Source organism: Geotrypetes seraphini, chromosome 4 (genome assembly GCF_902459505.1).
Source record: "Geotrypetes seraphini chromosome 4, aGeoSer1.1, whole genome shotgun sequence".
Lineage (NCBI taxonomy): Eukaryota > Metazoa > Chordata > Amphibia > Gymnophiona > Dermophiidae > Geotrypetes > Geotrypetes seraphini.
The window spans coordinates 95,972,007-95,986,009 of NC_047087.1; the positions used below are offsets into that span (position 1 = coordinate 95,972,007).

Below are 14,003 nucleotides of genomic sequence, written 5' to 3' on the forward strand. Positions count from 1 at the left end.
ACCTGTACATCCAGGCGTTTAATCGCCCAGACAGCCACTACGTCTATCTTTGTACCATATTGTCGACCAATCCCTCCTGCTAGAATACCCCCACCCCTGCAAAGATCCTAAGCAGAAGGGATGCCCAGTCCCTCTTTCCAGACACACACCCCCCCTACACACACACACAAAGATGCCCAATCCCTCCTGTCACAACCTCTCCCCAAAAGTTAGGCCACTGGAAACCCCCCCTCCAAGCCACCTGGACCCCAAAGTACCTCATTGTAAGTTGGCCAGCCAGACAGATGCTTTCTCCATCTGTGGAGCAGGCCTGCCTTCACTGAATGGCAGGCCTGCTCCTTCCTGGTGCATTGTGGAATGCACTGGGGAAGGCCAAAGGCCCTGATTGGCCCAGGTGCTGGGTGGATGTGCTGGGAGTGGCCTAAGATTCCGATTGGCCAGATCCCTTAGGCCAATCCCCATGGGGGGGGGGGGGGCACGGGTTCCCTGCTAAACTGATCATGGTAGGGAGATTCCTTTGCTGCGATCAGCTCAGCGGCAACCCAATCCGGCATTTATCCCTGTTTAACTTTGTCTAAGTCATAATGTATAAGGTCTGTCCAGGCAGCATTGCAAAACTTTCGATTATTACTGCAGGATGACTAAGTCTAGGTCGGCCCACATCCTGCCCACCTCCCACCCTAACCACTCCTCCAAAACCATCCCTTTGAGCTCTGGGCATACAGTGGGATTCAGAGGCCTACAAATTCTCTGAAAACGTCCAAAAACCCGTTTCAATTATTGGCACTTGGACGACCTGTCTTTTAAGTCATCCAAGTACCGACTTAGGCTGATTTTTGGACATATTTTTGTTTTGATTATGAGTCCCATAGTGAATACTGCTGTGTGAAATCTCACACATCACCCTAATAACTTCCAGAGTGATCTTAATGTTGACAGTCTCGGTTCATCTTAGGTCTACATCTCTTTTGACCTTGAACTTCCCATTAAGATGGACCTTATTTCTTAGGAATTTGGAAACCTTCCTTTCTCTGCTATCAAGCAGATTGTATAATGAACAGAATACTAGATTTTATGTTCCTTATTGCCACCACCTTTTTTTCCTTTTGTTTTTAAAGGAAAATAATATTTTGTTCCAGGGCACAAAAAAATACTAGATGGAATCCCTGAGCCAACCACAGTACAAGTGCCTGAAACACCAAGGCCAATACTGGGTGAGTTTGGATGTTCTGCATAGATTCAAAGATGGATTTTAGAACTCTTGTGTAGTCCCTTCTACTGAGTAGGCTTGATTATATTGCTGTGTATTGTGATTAGAGCTTTGGAAGTGGTATGAAATTCAGCTGCCCATCTTTTGACAGGTTGTAGGCATATTGATCATATTTTCTTGCAACTTAAGGCCCTTCATTGGTTGCCTGTGATTCAGCGGGACTTGGGCATGATAAATATGTGATGATCTATAGGTGGGCAAACAAGTTGAAAAAGCGATGGCGAAAGCTAGAAGGATACTAGACTGTTAAGGGAGAGGTATGGCCAGTAGGAAAAAGGAGATATTGATGCCCCAGTATAAGACTGTGGTGAGATCTCATTTAAAATATTGCATACAGTTCTAGAGACCGCACCTTCAAAATAATATAAAAAGGATGGAGTTGGTCCAGAGGAGGGCTACTAAAATAGTCAGAGATCTTTATCATAAAATGTATTAAGACAGACTTAAAGATGTATACTTTGGAGGAAAGAACCAAAGTGGAATTGTCCCAATCAGAATGGCGCACACCAAACAAAAGTGTCCTTCAACTCATCTGATAAATTCAAATGCCTTTATTCATCCAACGCCTCATAAATTCATCCATTGACTCAATGGCCCGACATGCACATGTTTCGGCCTAACCGACCTGCCTCAGGAGTCTTGTGAGTCTTCAACGGGTGTGTTGAAAAAGACTTACAGGGTACAGAGATACACGCTCCCTCTAAATGCGACTGCTAAAGTTCAAGTCGTAAAGCAGTGAATATGCTGTAACAAGTCATTGGATGAATTTATGAGGCATTTGATGAATAAAGGCATTTGAATTTATCAGATGAGTTGAAGGACACTTTTGTTTGGTGCTTGCCATTCTGATTGGGATAATTCCACTTTGGTTCTGTGCTTTTGTGTTTGTGGTTTTGTTTCCCCTGTTTTATTTTGTACTTTAGAGGAAAGGCAGGAGAGGGGAGATATGGCTGAGGCAAATCCCTTTTATTTGAAAGGAAGATCTAGAATGTGAGGGCATAGGATGAAGTTAAGAGGTGATAGGCTCAGGAGTAATCTAAGAAAATACTTTTTTACAAAAAGGGTAGTAGATGCAAAGAATAGTCTTCCGATAGAGGTGGTGGAGACAAAGGCTGTGTCTGAATTCAAGAAAGCGTGAGACAGGCATATGGGATCTTTTAGGGAGAGGAGGAGATATGAGTAGATGCTGTGGATGGGCAGATTGGATGGGCCATCCTGTTTATATTTTTCTATGCATACAGAGGGAGAACCCAATATACTTGCAAGATATTTTTACGTGTGCCAACCCATTCCTGCATTGGTATGGGGTATCTCTATGGAGAAGTTATTAAGAGTACCTCACTTTTCTATGATTTACAATTGTACAATTTCTATAGTGGGCCCTAGAATTTGGAGCAGGCTTGTGGCTTAATTCAGTGCAGATCAGGACTGTCCCTTATTTTGAAAGAATTTTAAGTCTTTTTTGTTTTGTTTTCTTGAGCTTTTGAGGATGTGAATTGATTGTTTAGTTTTATTTTCCATCTTAATGTTACAGTTGATCAATCTTTGTTGTTTTATTAATGTGTTCCACAGTCTGTGACTAGATCCACAGAATATATGATTAAATAGAAATAAGGAAATTTCTCACAAAAGAAGGGAAAAAGCCAAAGGAGATCCATGAAAGCATGACTGCAGTTTAAGGTTAGTCTGCCCCATCATACTACAAAGTAAAATTTTGGAGCAAGTAGTTTAAGTGGAGTAGAGAGTCCCTTGAAAATGACCCTCACACTGGATGGCCTGTGGCAGCAATGTGCTAGAAAGTCGAGGATTTAATTTTGTCGAACAGCGGAATTAAGTTTTCCCAAATAGCTGAAGAAATGGACATCTTGGCAGGTACAAGTTTGGAAAATAATTCATGAAAAGTTGGGCATGTCCAAGGTTAGTCCGAGATGGGTTTCAAGAATGCTGAGGCCATGTCAGAAGGTCATGAGGCTCCAGTACTGTCAGGAGAACTTGGAGTTGCTCTGTGAAGACCAAGTGAATTTTTTTTTTCATCTTTGATGACTGGAGACAAGACTTGGGTCTATCACAGAGACCCTGAGTCCAAAATGGAATCAATGCAGTGGAAGCACTAAGTCATCCCCCACCCCAAAAAAGTTCAAGACAGAAGAATATGCAGGCAAAGCCATGGCAACTGTCTTCTGGGATGTGAGGGACTTTTGCTTCTGGAGTTCATGACACACAAGATAACCATGACCAGGGAGAGTTACGATAACACAATAATCTCTTTGCAGGAGTCAATCAAGGAGAAAAGATGAGAAAAACTTCTTCACAACAATGTGTCGGTGCACATGTCACGACAATCACAGGCTGCCATCCAAGAATGTGGGTTTCAGTAGCTGAACCATCCACCCTGCTGTCCTGACCTGGCTCCCTCAGATTATTTCCTGTTCCGAGTTTTGATGAAATCTCTCCATGGACAGCGGTTTCAAGTGATAAAGATGTCAAAGAAGTTGTGACATCCTGGTTTGAAGGTCAAACAGAGGAATTCTTTTCAAAGGGGTTATAGTCATTGCAGGAAAAGTGGATGAAGTATATGGAGCTTATAATGAAAAATAAAACAAAATTTTTTTGAAAACTTTTTTTTCCTACTGAGTTTGATAAATTATTGAATGCCCCTTGTAAAATGTGAATAGGATAAGCAACAGAAAAATCACACAGGAGGTTCAAATGTGGCCACAAAAAAAGTATAATGTAGAAAAAACATCACTTCACACTATGCCCAAAGATTTAAAAAAAAAAAAAATTATATATGTTAGGGCTGTATCAAAAATTCATTTTTGATTTGATTCAGCCCTGAATATATTATTTGTATTCAATTAGATAGTGATTTAAATTTGAATATGAATAATCAGGGGCTAAATCCTACTAAAATAAACACTCGATCTTTGTTTTCACGTTGCTACTTTTATTATTTATGTTAATGCTATGTGCTCATTATTTGTATTCCGTATTAAATATACTATTCAGTACAGTTCTACATATACAGTATTTCACATTAAGGATTAGATTTAGTAAAGTTCAGCACTGTGTTAGGATGCGCTAAAATTATTCACTGCAGGTCCCATTTTATTCAATAGGATCTATTAACTAATCATCCCTCCTTTTACAAAGCCATGTTAGGGGGCCCGGCGATAAAAAAAAGCCTAATGCCGCTTCATAAAAGGGGGGCGTGGCACATGCACTAACACAGTAGTGGCTTTAGAATTTGGAGGTGAAATGATATAATTGAGGCAGTACACACACAGAATCATGGAATCCCTTATAACATTTTATTGTGTATCTAATTTGAAACTCAAAAATCAAAAATATTTCTTTGGAAGAAAAATTAAATATAATATGAATTCACAAAAAGTAATAAAAATACTAGAGAATTCAATGCTGCTAAAATATTCAAAAAAAAACTTCCCTATAAACAGATCTAGTCTTTCGTGTTTTGTATGTGTGAGTGCTCAGTTTAAAACACCATTCAAACACAGCAGTGTTATAGAGTAATGATGTTGCGTCCAGACATCATCGCACCCCCTACCTCATTTGTAACTAAAATTGATGATGTTAATCAATTAAACTCAAGATTGATACTATCAAATAGTTATTGTGTGAAGGAGGTACTTAGCTCAAAAGATAAGTCCAAATCATCTTATGGTCTGGGGTGCGCCGAGCTTGAGATGTTTAAGTCAATTCAACATTGCTGGTTTGAACTCAATAGTGTCTTTTCCAGTGCTGTCATTCAAAGTGTGCTCCAAAAGAAATCATTGTGCTGTTGAATAAATCAATCCCAATACAAAAGCTCTCAGTCTCCACTCTTTCTTCCTCTACACCAGGGGTGCCCACACTTTTTGGGCTTGCGAGCTACTTTTAAAATGACCAAGTCAAAATGATCTACCAACAATAAAATTAAAAAAAAAATACAAAGCACACTGTACGCATAGAAAATGTTAATTATCATTCCTATTGCAGGGTTTTTCAAAGAGGTCAAAACAGATGACTCTATGCACTATCACCTCAGTAACAACCATACAAAAATAGACAAATATACCCCCCTCCATTTTTACTAAACCACGATAGCAGTTTTTAGCGCAGGAAGCTGCGCTGAATGCCCAGTGCTGCTCTCGACGCTCATAGGCTCCCTGCGCTAAAAACCTCTATTGCGGATTAGTAAAAGGGGACCTTAGTGTAAAATATAGACAGCAGATATAAATTCAGACACATTTTGATCACTAAATTTAAAATAAAATCATTTTTCCTACCTTGTCTGGTGATTTCATGAGTCTCTGGTTGTACTTTCTTCTTCTGACTGTGCATCCAATCTTTCTACCCTTCTTTTAGCCTGTATGCTTCCTCTCCTCCAGACTTCATTCCCTCCCCCAACTTTTCCTTCCTCTCTCCCTGCCCTTTCTTTCTCTCTGCCTCCCTTTCTTTTTTTTCTGTTTCTCTTCTTTTCTTCTATCTCCCTGCCTGCCCTTTTTCTTTCTTTCTCCCTGCCCTCCCCCAAGCCACTGCCACTGCCATCGGGGACCAGGACCCAAACTGCCATCGGGGACAAGGACCGAAACCGCCACCAATAACAGGCCGAAAGCCGACGCCGCCCCAAGCTCTCCCTGCTTCAGCCGACCAGCATCGCGATCGACCTATTGGGGGAAATGCTGCCGGGTCCTGTCTTCGCGGAAACAGAAAGTAGGCAGAACCCGGCAGCAAGAAGAGGAAATGATTCACTAACCTGTCTCCCGCCTTAGCCCGTAGCGAACGCTTGCTTCAGGGCTCTCAACATGTGCGTGCCGGCTTCCCTTCTTCCCCCCCCCCCCCAGGGACATAACTTCCGGTTTCGGAGGGAAGAGAAGAGAAGCCAGCACGCACACGTTAGAGCCCGGAGCATAAGTTTGCTACGGGCTGAAATCTCCAAGCTGGGGGTTTTTTAAATGTTCAGCAGCGGCGGCAGCAGCAGATGACAGCTGGGCGGACCGCCCAGCTAAAAGGCCCTAGGGAGAATACAGAGGAAGGCTGATCGGCCCAGTAGATCAGGACGGCAACATGAGTCTATCACGGAGCCCGGGATGTACTCCGCAATCGACTCACGTTGCCTTACTGAGCTACCGGTCGATCGCAATCGACGTATTGGGCACCCCTGCTCTACACTGATCGTGTTTCACTTGAGCTGCTTCATCAGGAGGAAGATTAGCAATTAAAATAAAATAAAATAAGAATCAAGATGCAAAACTGCTTAAATAATATTCAACGTTTTAAATATACCTGAGCACTCACACATACAAAACACAAAAGACTATATCTGTTTATAGGGAAGTTTTTTTGAATATTTTAGCAGTATTGAATTCTCTAGTATTTTTATTGTGTATCTTATAACACACATAACTAGCATAAATGCACATCTTTAGGACTTTCCCAAAAAGGCCCTAGCCCCAAGGCGAGCGAAATGTGCAATACGTCACCAGTCAAAAACCAAACATTTCCAGACGGAGCTAATAAGGCCAACTTTCAAAGACATAGTCCCACAAATATCCGAGTCAGGATCCTCTTGAACCTCCTGACATGGACTGAAAATTTGGTGGGACTGGATCAGGGACCTGGGGGTGATGGTCGACTCATCACTGAAACCATCGGTGCAATGTGCGACAGCCTCAAAGAAAGCAAACAGAATGCTGGGCATCATCAAAAAGGGTATCACGACCCGGACGAAGGAAGTCATCATGCCGCTGTATCGCGCAATGGTGCGCCCGCACCTGGAATACTGTGTTCAATACTGGTCGCCGTACCTCAAGAAGGACATGGCGGTACTCGAGGGAGTGCAGAGGAGGGCGACTAAGCTGATAAAAGGTATGGAAAATTTTCCATACGCTGACAGGTTAAAAATGCTGGGGATGTTCTCCCTGGAGAAGAGGAGACTTAGAGGGGACATGATAGAAACCTTCAAAATCCTTAGGGGCATAGAGAGAGTAAATAAGGACAGATTCTTCAAACTGAGAGGAGCCACAAGCACTAGGGGTCACTCGGAGAAATTGAAAGGGGACAGGTTTAGAACAAATGCTAGAAAATTCTTTTTTACACAGAGGGTGGTAGACACATGGAACGCGCTTCCGGAGGAAGTGATAGGCCAGAACTCTGTACAAGGATTCAAGAAGGGTTTGGATAGGTTCCTGGAGGATAAGGGGATAGAGGGGTACAGATAGAACTTGAGGTAGGTTATAGAAGTGGTCAGAAACCACTTCACAGGTCGCAGACCTGATGGGCCGCCGCGGGAGCGGACCGCTGGGCGAGATGGACCTCGGTCTGACCCAATGGAGGCAACTTCTTATGTTCTTATGTTCTTATGTTCTATAAGGGAATACAGGCATATATGTCAGCCCTCCAGCAGCTGGGAAATACTACTGGTGTGGGGTACTCTCTGACTCTTAGCCACACTCACAGGTCCTGCATCCTGGCTCTAGCAGTTTGACTTCCTTTCTGTTTCAACCACATCCTAATTATCTTTAACCGACCTTCTCAGCTGAGCATTCAGGGCTACAGTTCCCATTATTCTCACTCCTAAAGTGACCTTACATTGCCCCTTTCTTGTATTATAAATCCAACAGGTCAGATTTGCTGTTCTGGGGCTGTCTCCTCCAGTGTGGTGCTCTTGTTCCATCTCTCTGTCTCTTTCACATGCATGCACACACAGACATACACACACACACACACACACACACACATACTGTACATAGATGCGCACATATACACACCCTCCTTTAATTCCCTTTTGTAAGTAGGCCTCTAAGCTGACTTTTCAGATTCGAAGAAGCCCTAACACAATAATCTGTGTATTGCCAAAGTAAACTATCTCAAGGGGAATTTCCAAAAGTTCACACTCTTTCTCATATCCCAGCATTTCTCATCCTACTTTTAAAATATTGTGAGATCATCATGTCCAAGAATGGGATGAGACATAATAGTAACCTTTCAGACAGCATTTTTTGGCAAAACGGATTGTGTAGCGGAAAAATAATTACAGTAATTGCTGGAAATCTCCTTCCAAGCCTGGCTGTTCTCCTCCTGCTTTTCATTTTCCCATAATCAACAGACAAAAGAGGGAAATGATACTCATGTCGTTCTCGAATTATGTCTACCTAATGTGGAAAAGTGCTTTAGAAATGCAAGCAAGAACTCAAAGCACAATGCAATGAGAAAGTAAATCTTTACTATGATGTAAGAAAAGGATATTCCTACTTTTTTGAGTTACATTTTGTGACCCTCAATAACTGCAACAGCAAAAATCACAATCATTAATGTTCAAAGAAATCAAACCTCAAACCAAATGTTTTTATGGGCAGGACTGATAAGAAGCACTAGCAAACAAGTCAGCCAATAGACCATCATAGGATAGTAGCCCTTTAAATCTGAGCCCAGCTGCCCAGAGCACCCTGAAAGTCCTGGCACTGCTTGTTGCAGCAAACTACAGTTGCAACATGACAAGGATGCTTTGTTGTTTTGCTGCTATCAGCACTCTGCCCCTTTTCTATCATATCATACTGCAAGGGGGAAGGATGAGGGAACTGTGTACTACATGCTTTGGAAACCATGGCTGGCCCACAATGTAAACTAACTGCTACCTATAGGATTCCTGTCCTGTCCCAAAGAGGGTTATAACCCCAACTCTTAATGACGGGGCTGGTGCCATCTGCAGTAGATCATTTAAGTGGGCAAAGCATTGGATCAATGACTAAGAGCCCAATGGAAGGCAGCCAGCTGATTGAGGGCAAAGTGTGGGTGTGCTCCAGAGAGATGGACCAAGGAGAAGGTCACAAGGGAAGGCACTGTCTAAAAAAAGAAAGACTGTCAGAAGCAGCAAGAGTCTCATGGATTGTGCTACAAGCTTCAACACTTGGTTCCAGCTAGGCTGAGGTGAGATGGAAGAAAGAGTCAGGAGAATTTATTACTGCCCGCCTGCCTACATATATCCTTGAGACAGGAGGAGGGAAAGACAGCAAGAATAGAGGGTCTGGGGGAGAGAGAAAGAGAGGAATGCTTGTGATGTCAGGGGAGGTACGGGTTGTGCATGGCTTAAACTTAAAGTTTGCCTAAGGTGCCAAATACCTGTGACAAAAATCAAAAGAAGGGGGGAAATCCACAAAAGAGAAAATACAACAAGAGCAGAAGATAAAAGATACAGGAAGAACAAAAATTCAAAAAATTTGAGTGTAAAAAGTAGTACTTTAATTCTGAAGATTAAAAAGAGCAATATATATCATGAAACCAATAGTGACAAATGAGGACCTGACATGGTCTGTGTTTCAGCACTTGACCTTCCTCAGGAGTCCAAACAGATGGATGATAAAGGCAAAATGATTCAACAAATGACTGGATGATAAAGGCAAAAAATGGTTCAAAAGAATACAGTGTCCTCAGCTGCTGACAAAATTTGGCTTACATAATCTCGTAGGAAAAAAGGCAACGCTGTTTCACCTCTAGTTCTTGAGTAGCACAGGTATATCAGGTTTTCAGGATATCCATAATAAATATGCATGAGATACATTTGCATACAATGGAAGTAGTGAATGTAAATTGATCTCATGCATATTCATTGTGGATATCCTAAAAACTTGGAGGGGCATAATCAAAAAGGACGTCTAAGTCCATTTTCATCTAAGTCGCAAGTCGTCCAAAGTAAAAAACAGCCTAGCACACATTTTCGAAAAATACATCCCAAATTTTTTTTGTTTTGAAAATCGTCTAACTATATGTCCTGCCGATCTGATCGTCCAAGCGTCCATCTTTATACCACATTTTCATCTAACTTTTCGTCCAAGTCAAAAACGCCTAGAACAAGCCCTGTTGGATGTGGGAGGGGTCTGCAAAGTGATGGACTGAACACCTAGACATGGCACCTAAATAGTGGGGTATCTTACAGGGCACTGCTGTGAACTTCACAAAAAGGGTATCATGTCTTCTCCTCACTACAGCTCCCTTATAGGTCATGGTAAGCCCCCAAACTACCTCCAGAATCCCCTAGACCTACTTATCTATCACCCCAATAGCCCTTATGGCTGCAGGAGCCACTTATATGCCAGTAAAAAAGGGTTTTGGGGGTGTATAGGGCAGTGCACATGTTTAAGTATCAATATAGTGATTACAGGGGCTTATGGGCATGGGTCCTCCTCCATGAGTCCCTAACCCACCCTCAAGATGACTTAAGATGCCTCTGTGCTGGATGACTAGGTGATGATGGTCTGGAAGCTGAATTTTAAAGGTGTGATTAATATTTTTATGGGGGTGGGGGGGTCAGTGATCACTGGGGTAGTATGTGGGGGTCTGTTTTATGTGTTTGCAGTGCTTATCTGGTGACTTTAGGTGAGTTTTTGTTTTACATGGTCTAAGTCACAACATCCAAGTTCCGTCGATCCTGGCCTGTATAACTTTTGGTTATATATGCTGTACGACTAAATCTAAGCCGGCCCACGTCCCATCCAACTCCCACCCTCGACATTCCTCCCAAAACGCCCCATTTAGCTTTGGTCGTTTAGCGGCACTATGAAGGCCTAGGTCATTTAGAAATATATCCAAAACCCGTTTTTATTATCAGCATTTGGATGTATTTGGGAAATGTTCGTCCAAGTGCCGGCTTAGGTTGGTTTTTGGACGTTTTTCTCTTTCGATTATGAGCTCCTTGATGTACCTGTGGCACTTGAAAATCGGAAGTGCCTATCCCTGCCTTTGCACCAGACCTGTTTATGATTAACAATATACTGCTAAGAATTCCTGTTTTGTGGAGGGAAACTGCAGATTTTTCCTGATCTTTCTAAAGTTATTCAATTAAGATGTAAGCAGCTTCTTCAGTTGAAATCAAGAGGTTGGCCCTTGGAGCTACATAGAAGGCTAACCTCACAAGATAAACACTAGAGCTTGTGGCAGCCATTTTAGCCCCAGGAGCCACTAGGGGTAGGAATGAGTGGAGACTCCTCCTGCTATGGATACCCCACTGGACCATCAGAGATGGTAGGGAACTGATCACTGGGATCTGTTCCAGGGGGAGAGGAGCTGATCTATGGAGGAGGGGCCATCAAGGGGGAGTGATCACAGGGTGACCCAAAGGGGAATCATAATTGGCAGGTAAAGAAGAAACTGACAGATGCACTTATGAAGGTCTCGGCTGAATATTGGCTCAGACCTCCATAGGTTTGGGCAGTCAGCAGCAATTTGGTAAGACCTGGATATTCAATGCTAGTGGCCAGTCATTACCCTGGCATTTGAATATCCAGGTTTAACTAGGGTTACCAGATGTCTGGATTTCACTGGACATGTCCAGACGGTTTTTCAAAACCTGGCACTTTGTCCGGGTTTTGAAAAGAAATCACGTTGGGAGGGGGGCATCCGCGCATGTGCGAATGCAACACGCTGATGTCATGTGCTTGCGCGTAACATCATCGCGTCGCATGCCTTCCTGCCCAACGAACAGGCAGCGGGGGTGGGGCTAGGGGGTGGAGCTGAGGACGGAGCTGGGGGAATAATGGGGCGGGGATGGGTGGAATGGGTCTAGGGGGTCCGTATTTTACTGAGGTAAAATCTGGTGACCCTAGATCTAACCTATCTGGCAATGGTTAGCATGTTTGAGAATTGAAATGTTGTATATTAATGCTGAATTTCAACACTATATAGAGGTCCTCACTTGTATAAGATAGTGCTTCAGAAAGAGCTTTGAGTTTATGTGTGCTTTATAAAATCAACAGTATCACTTATAGTCACAGAGTAAGACATTGACAAGTATAACCACCATAAATTCTCAATGTCCCCTATATTCTTTGTACTGAAGAAATGTTATGCAGATCGGGATGGCAAGGAAATATTTGGAAAGGGGGGGCTTTTCTTGAAATAGCCTGAGGGCGAAACATGTCGAATGACAGGTCCCTTCCCGATATTACTAACAGAAAAGATTTGAGATAAGTTATTGCAAGTTTTTACATTAAGAAATAATCAATTAAGTTATAAAAATAGCACTGAGCACTTTATATATTAAAAAAAACATTAAAAAAAGTATGATGGACTAGTGAGGAAGCCATAGCTAAAGTTGTTTGGTGACCTTAGAAATGTCTGGCACCTAATGGCAAATCTGAGGCCCTAAATAGAATTTATATAAGAAGTACAAAGAATATAGGGGACATTGAGAATTTATGGTGGTTATAAAATTAACATGCACATGTTCCTAGATTCATTCTTAACAGCGCACACATGCTCTCATATAAATTTACATCTGCCCCTAGGCAGGTGTAAGCCTGTATATATATATATTTACTGGTAAAATCGCTGCATATTTATATGTTTTATACTATAAAATAAACACATATGTACTGATCCCACCCCAGGCGAGTGTATATACACATTGCAGGAAAGTCTACACTATGAGGGGCATAATTAAAACATCTAGACGTCCAAACACCTGCCTAAATCAGCACTTGGATGTCCTAATCGCCAGGACGTCCAAGTGCCGATAATCAAAACAGTCTTTCTGTACGTCTAGCAAGGTGTTCCAACCTCTGTACCAGGGGTAGGGAACTCCGGTTCTCGAGAGCCGTATTCCAGTCGGGTTTTCAGGATTTCCCCAATAAAAATGCATGAGATCTATTTGCATGCGCTGCTTTCAATGCATATTCATTGGGGAAAACCCGACTGGAAAACGGCTCTCGAGGACCGGAGTTCCCTACCCCTACTCTGTACGTTCAGAGCATGAGATGGGTGTGGTGGAGGCGTGTTATGGGAGGGCTTTAAGGGCGGGTTAGACATGGACATCTTGCAACGATAATCAAACATTTTGCAAAACATCCTGGATGGAACTTATATGTTTGGAACTAGACCTGTTTTAGAAGGGTCTAAGTGCCACAAAGGTGCCCAAACTGACCAGATGAACACTGCATTCATCAAGGTAAGACATCCCCACACTCCAGCAGTGCTCAAGGACCCCCCCCCCCCCTCACACCCACAAAGATCAGAATATAAATGTACATACCTGTCTACAAAATATCTGCACCTAGTATAGGAAAGCCTAGTAGAGCTGAACCCAGGTGTCTTAAGTAACCTGATGCGTGGGCAAGTTTATGGTTTACGGTTTTTATTTATATCCTGCTTTATACAAAGCAGGTTCCAAAATTACATACATAGTAAAAACACAAAAAATACACATTACAAAACACATACATGCAAGCGCAGCCTTGTTTTAACTGCCTTGTTCTGCATAAAAATGCACATCAAAAACAATCCGCCCCCCCTCACATAGAAAATTCACCCATATGCCACAAATACACACCCCTTATACATTTATGCATTCAAGTGGAAACCTATACAGTGGAACCTTGGTTTACGAGCATAATTAGTTCCAGAAGCATGCTTGTAAACCAAAATACTCGTATATCAAAGCGAGTTTCCCCATAGGAACTAAGGGAAACTCACTTGATTCGTTCCTACCCACTCCATCCCCCGAGGCCAGCGGCGCTGCTCTACTCCCCCAAGAGCTAGCATGGCTCCCCCCGCTCATGAAGGCCCCTCCCCACATGATCCACCATCCCCCCACTGATGGGCCCCCCCCCGCGATCCGGCACCCCCCCCCCCCCAGCTGCGATCCAGCATCCCCCAAGCACCCACCCCACCCACTCGATCACATTCCTTACCCCCATTTGGCACCGGCACCAGCACCAACACAGAGGACATGCTAGTG

At 42.9% G+C, this 14,003-nt stretch overlaps 1 protein-coding gene across 50 annotated transcripts in view; it reads left to right on the forward strand.

Annotated features, from left to right (window-relative positions):
• Positions 1–14,003, forward strand: part of ABI3BP (ABI family member 3 binding protein) — a 433,553-nt gene that overhangs the window by 163,137 nt on the left and 256,413 nt on the right. For 49 of the 50 annotated variants that reach the window (XM_033942670.1, XM_033942663.1, XM_033942658.1 and 46 more), the window contains exon 9: positions 1,140–1,214. The exons of the other annotated variant lie outside the window; for it this stretch is intronic. In XM_033942670.1, coding sequence (XP_033798561.1) covers positions 1,140–1,214 — 75 coding nt within the window. The remainder of the gene's footprint in view (positions 1–1,139; positions 1,215–14,003) is intronic. 50 annotated transcript variants of the gene reach the window in all.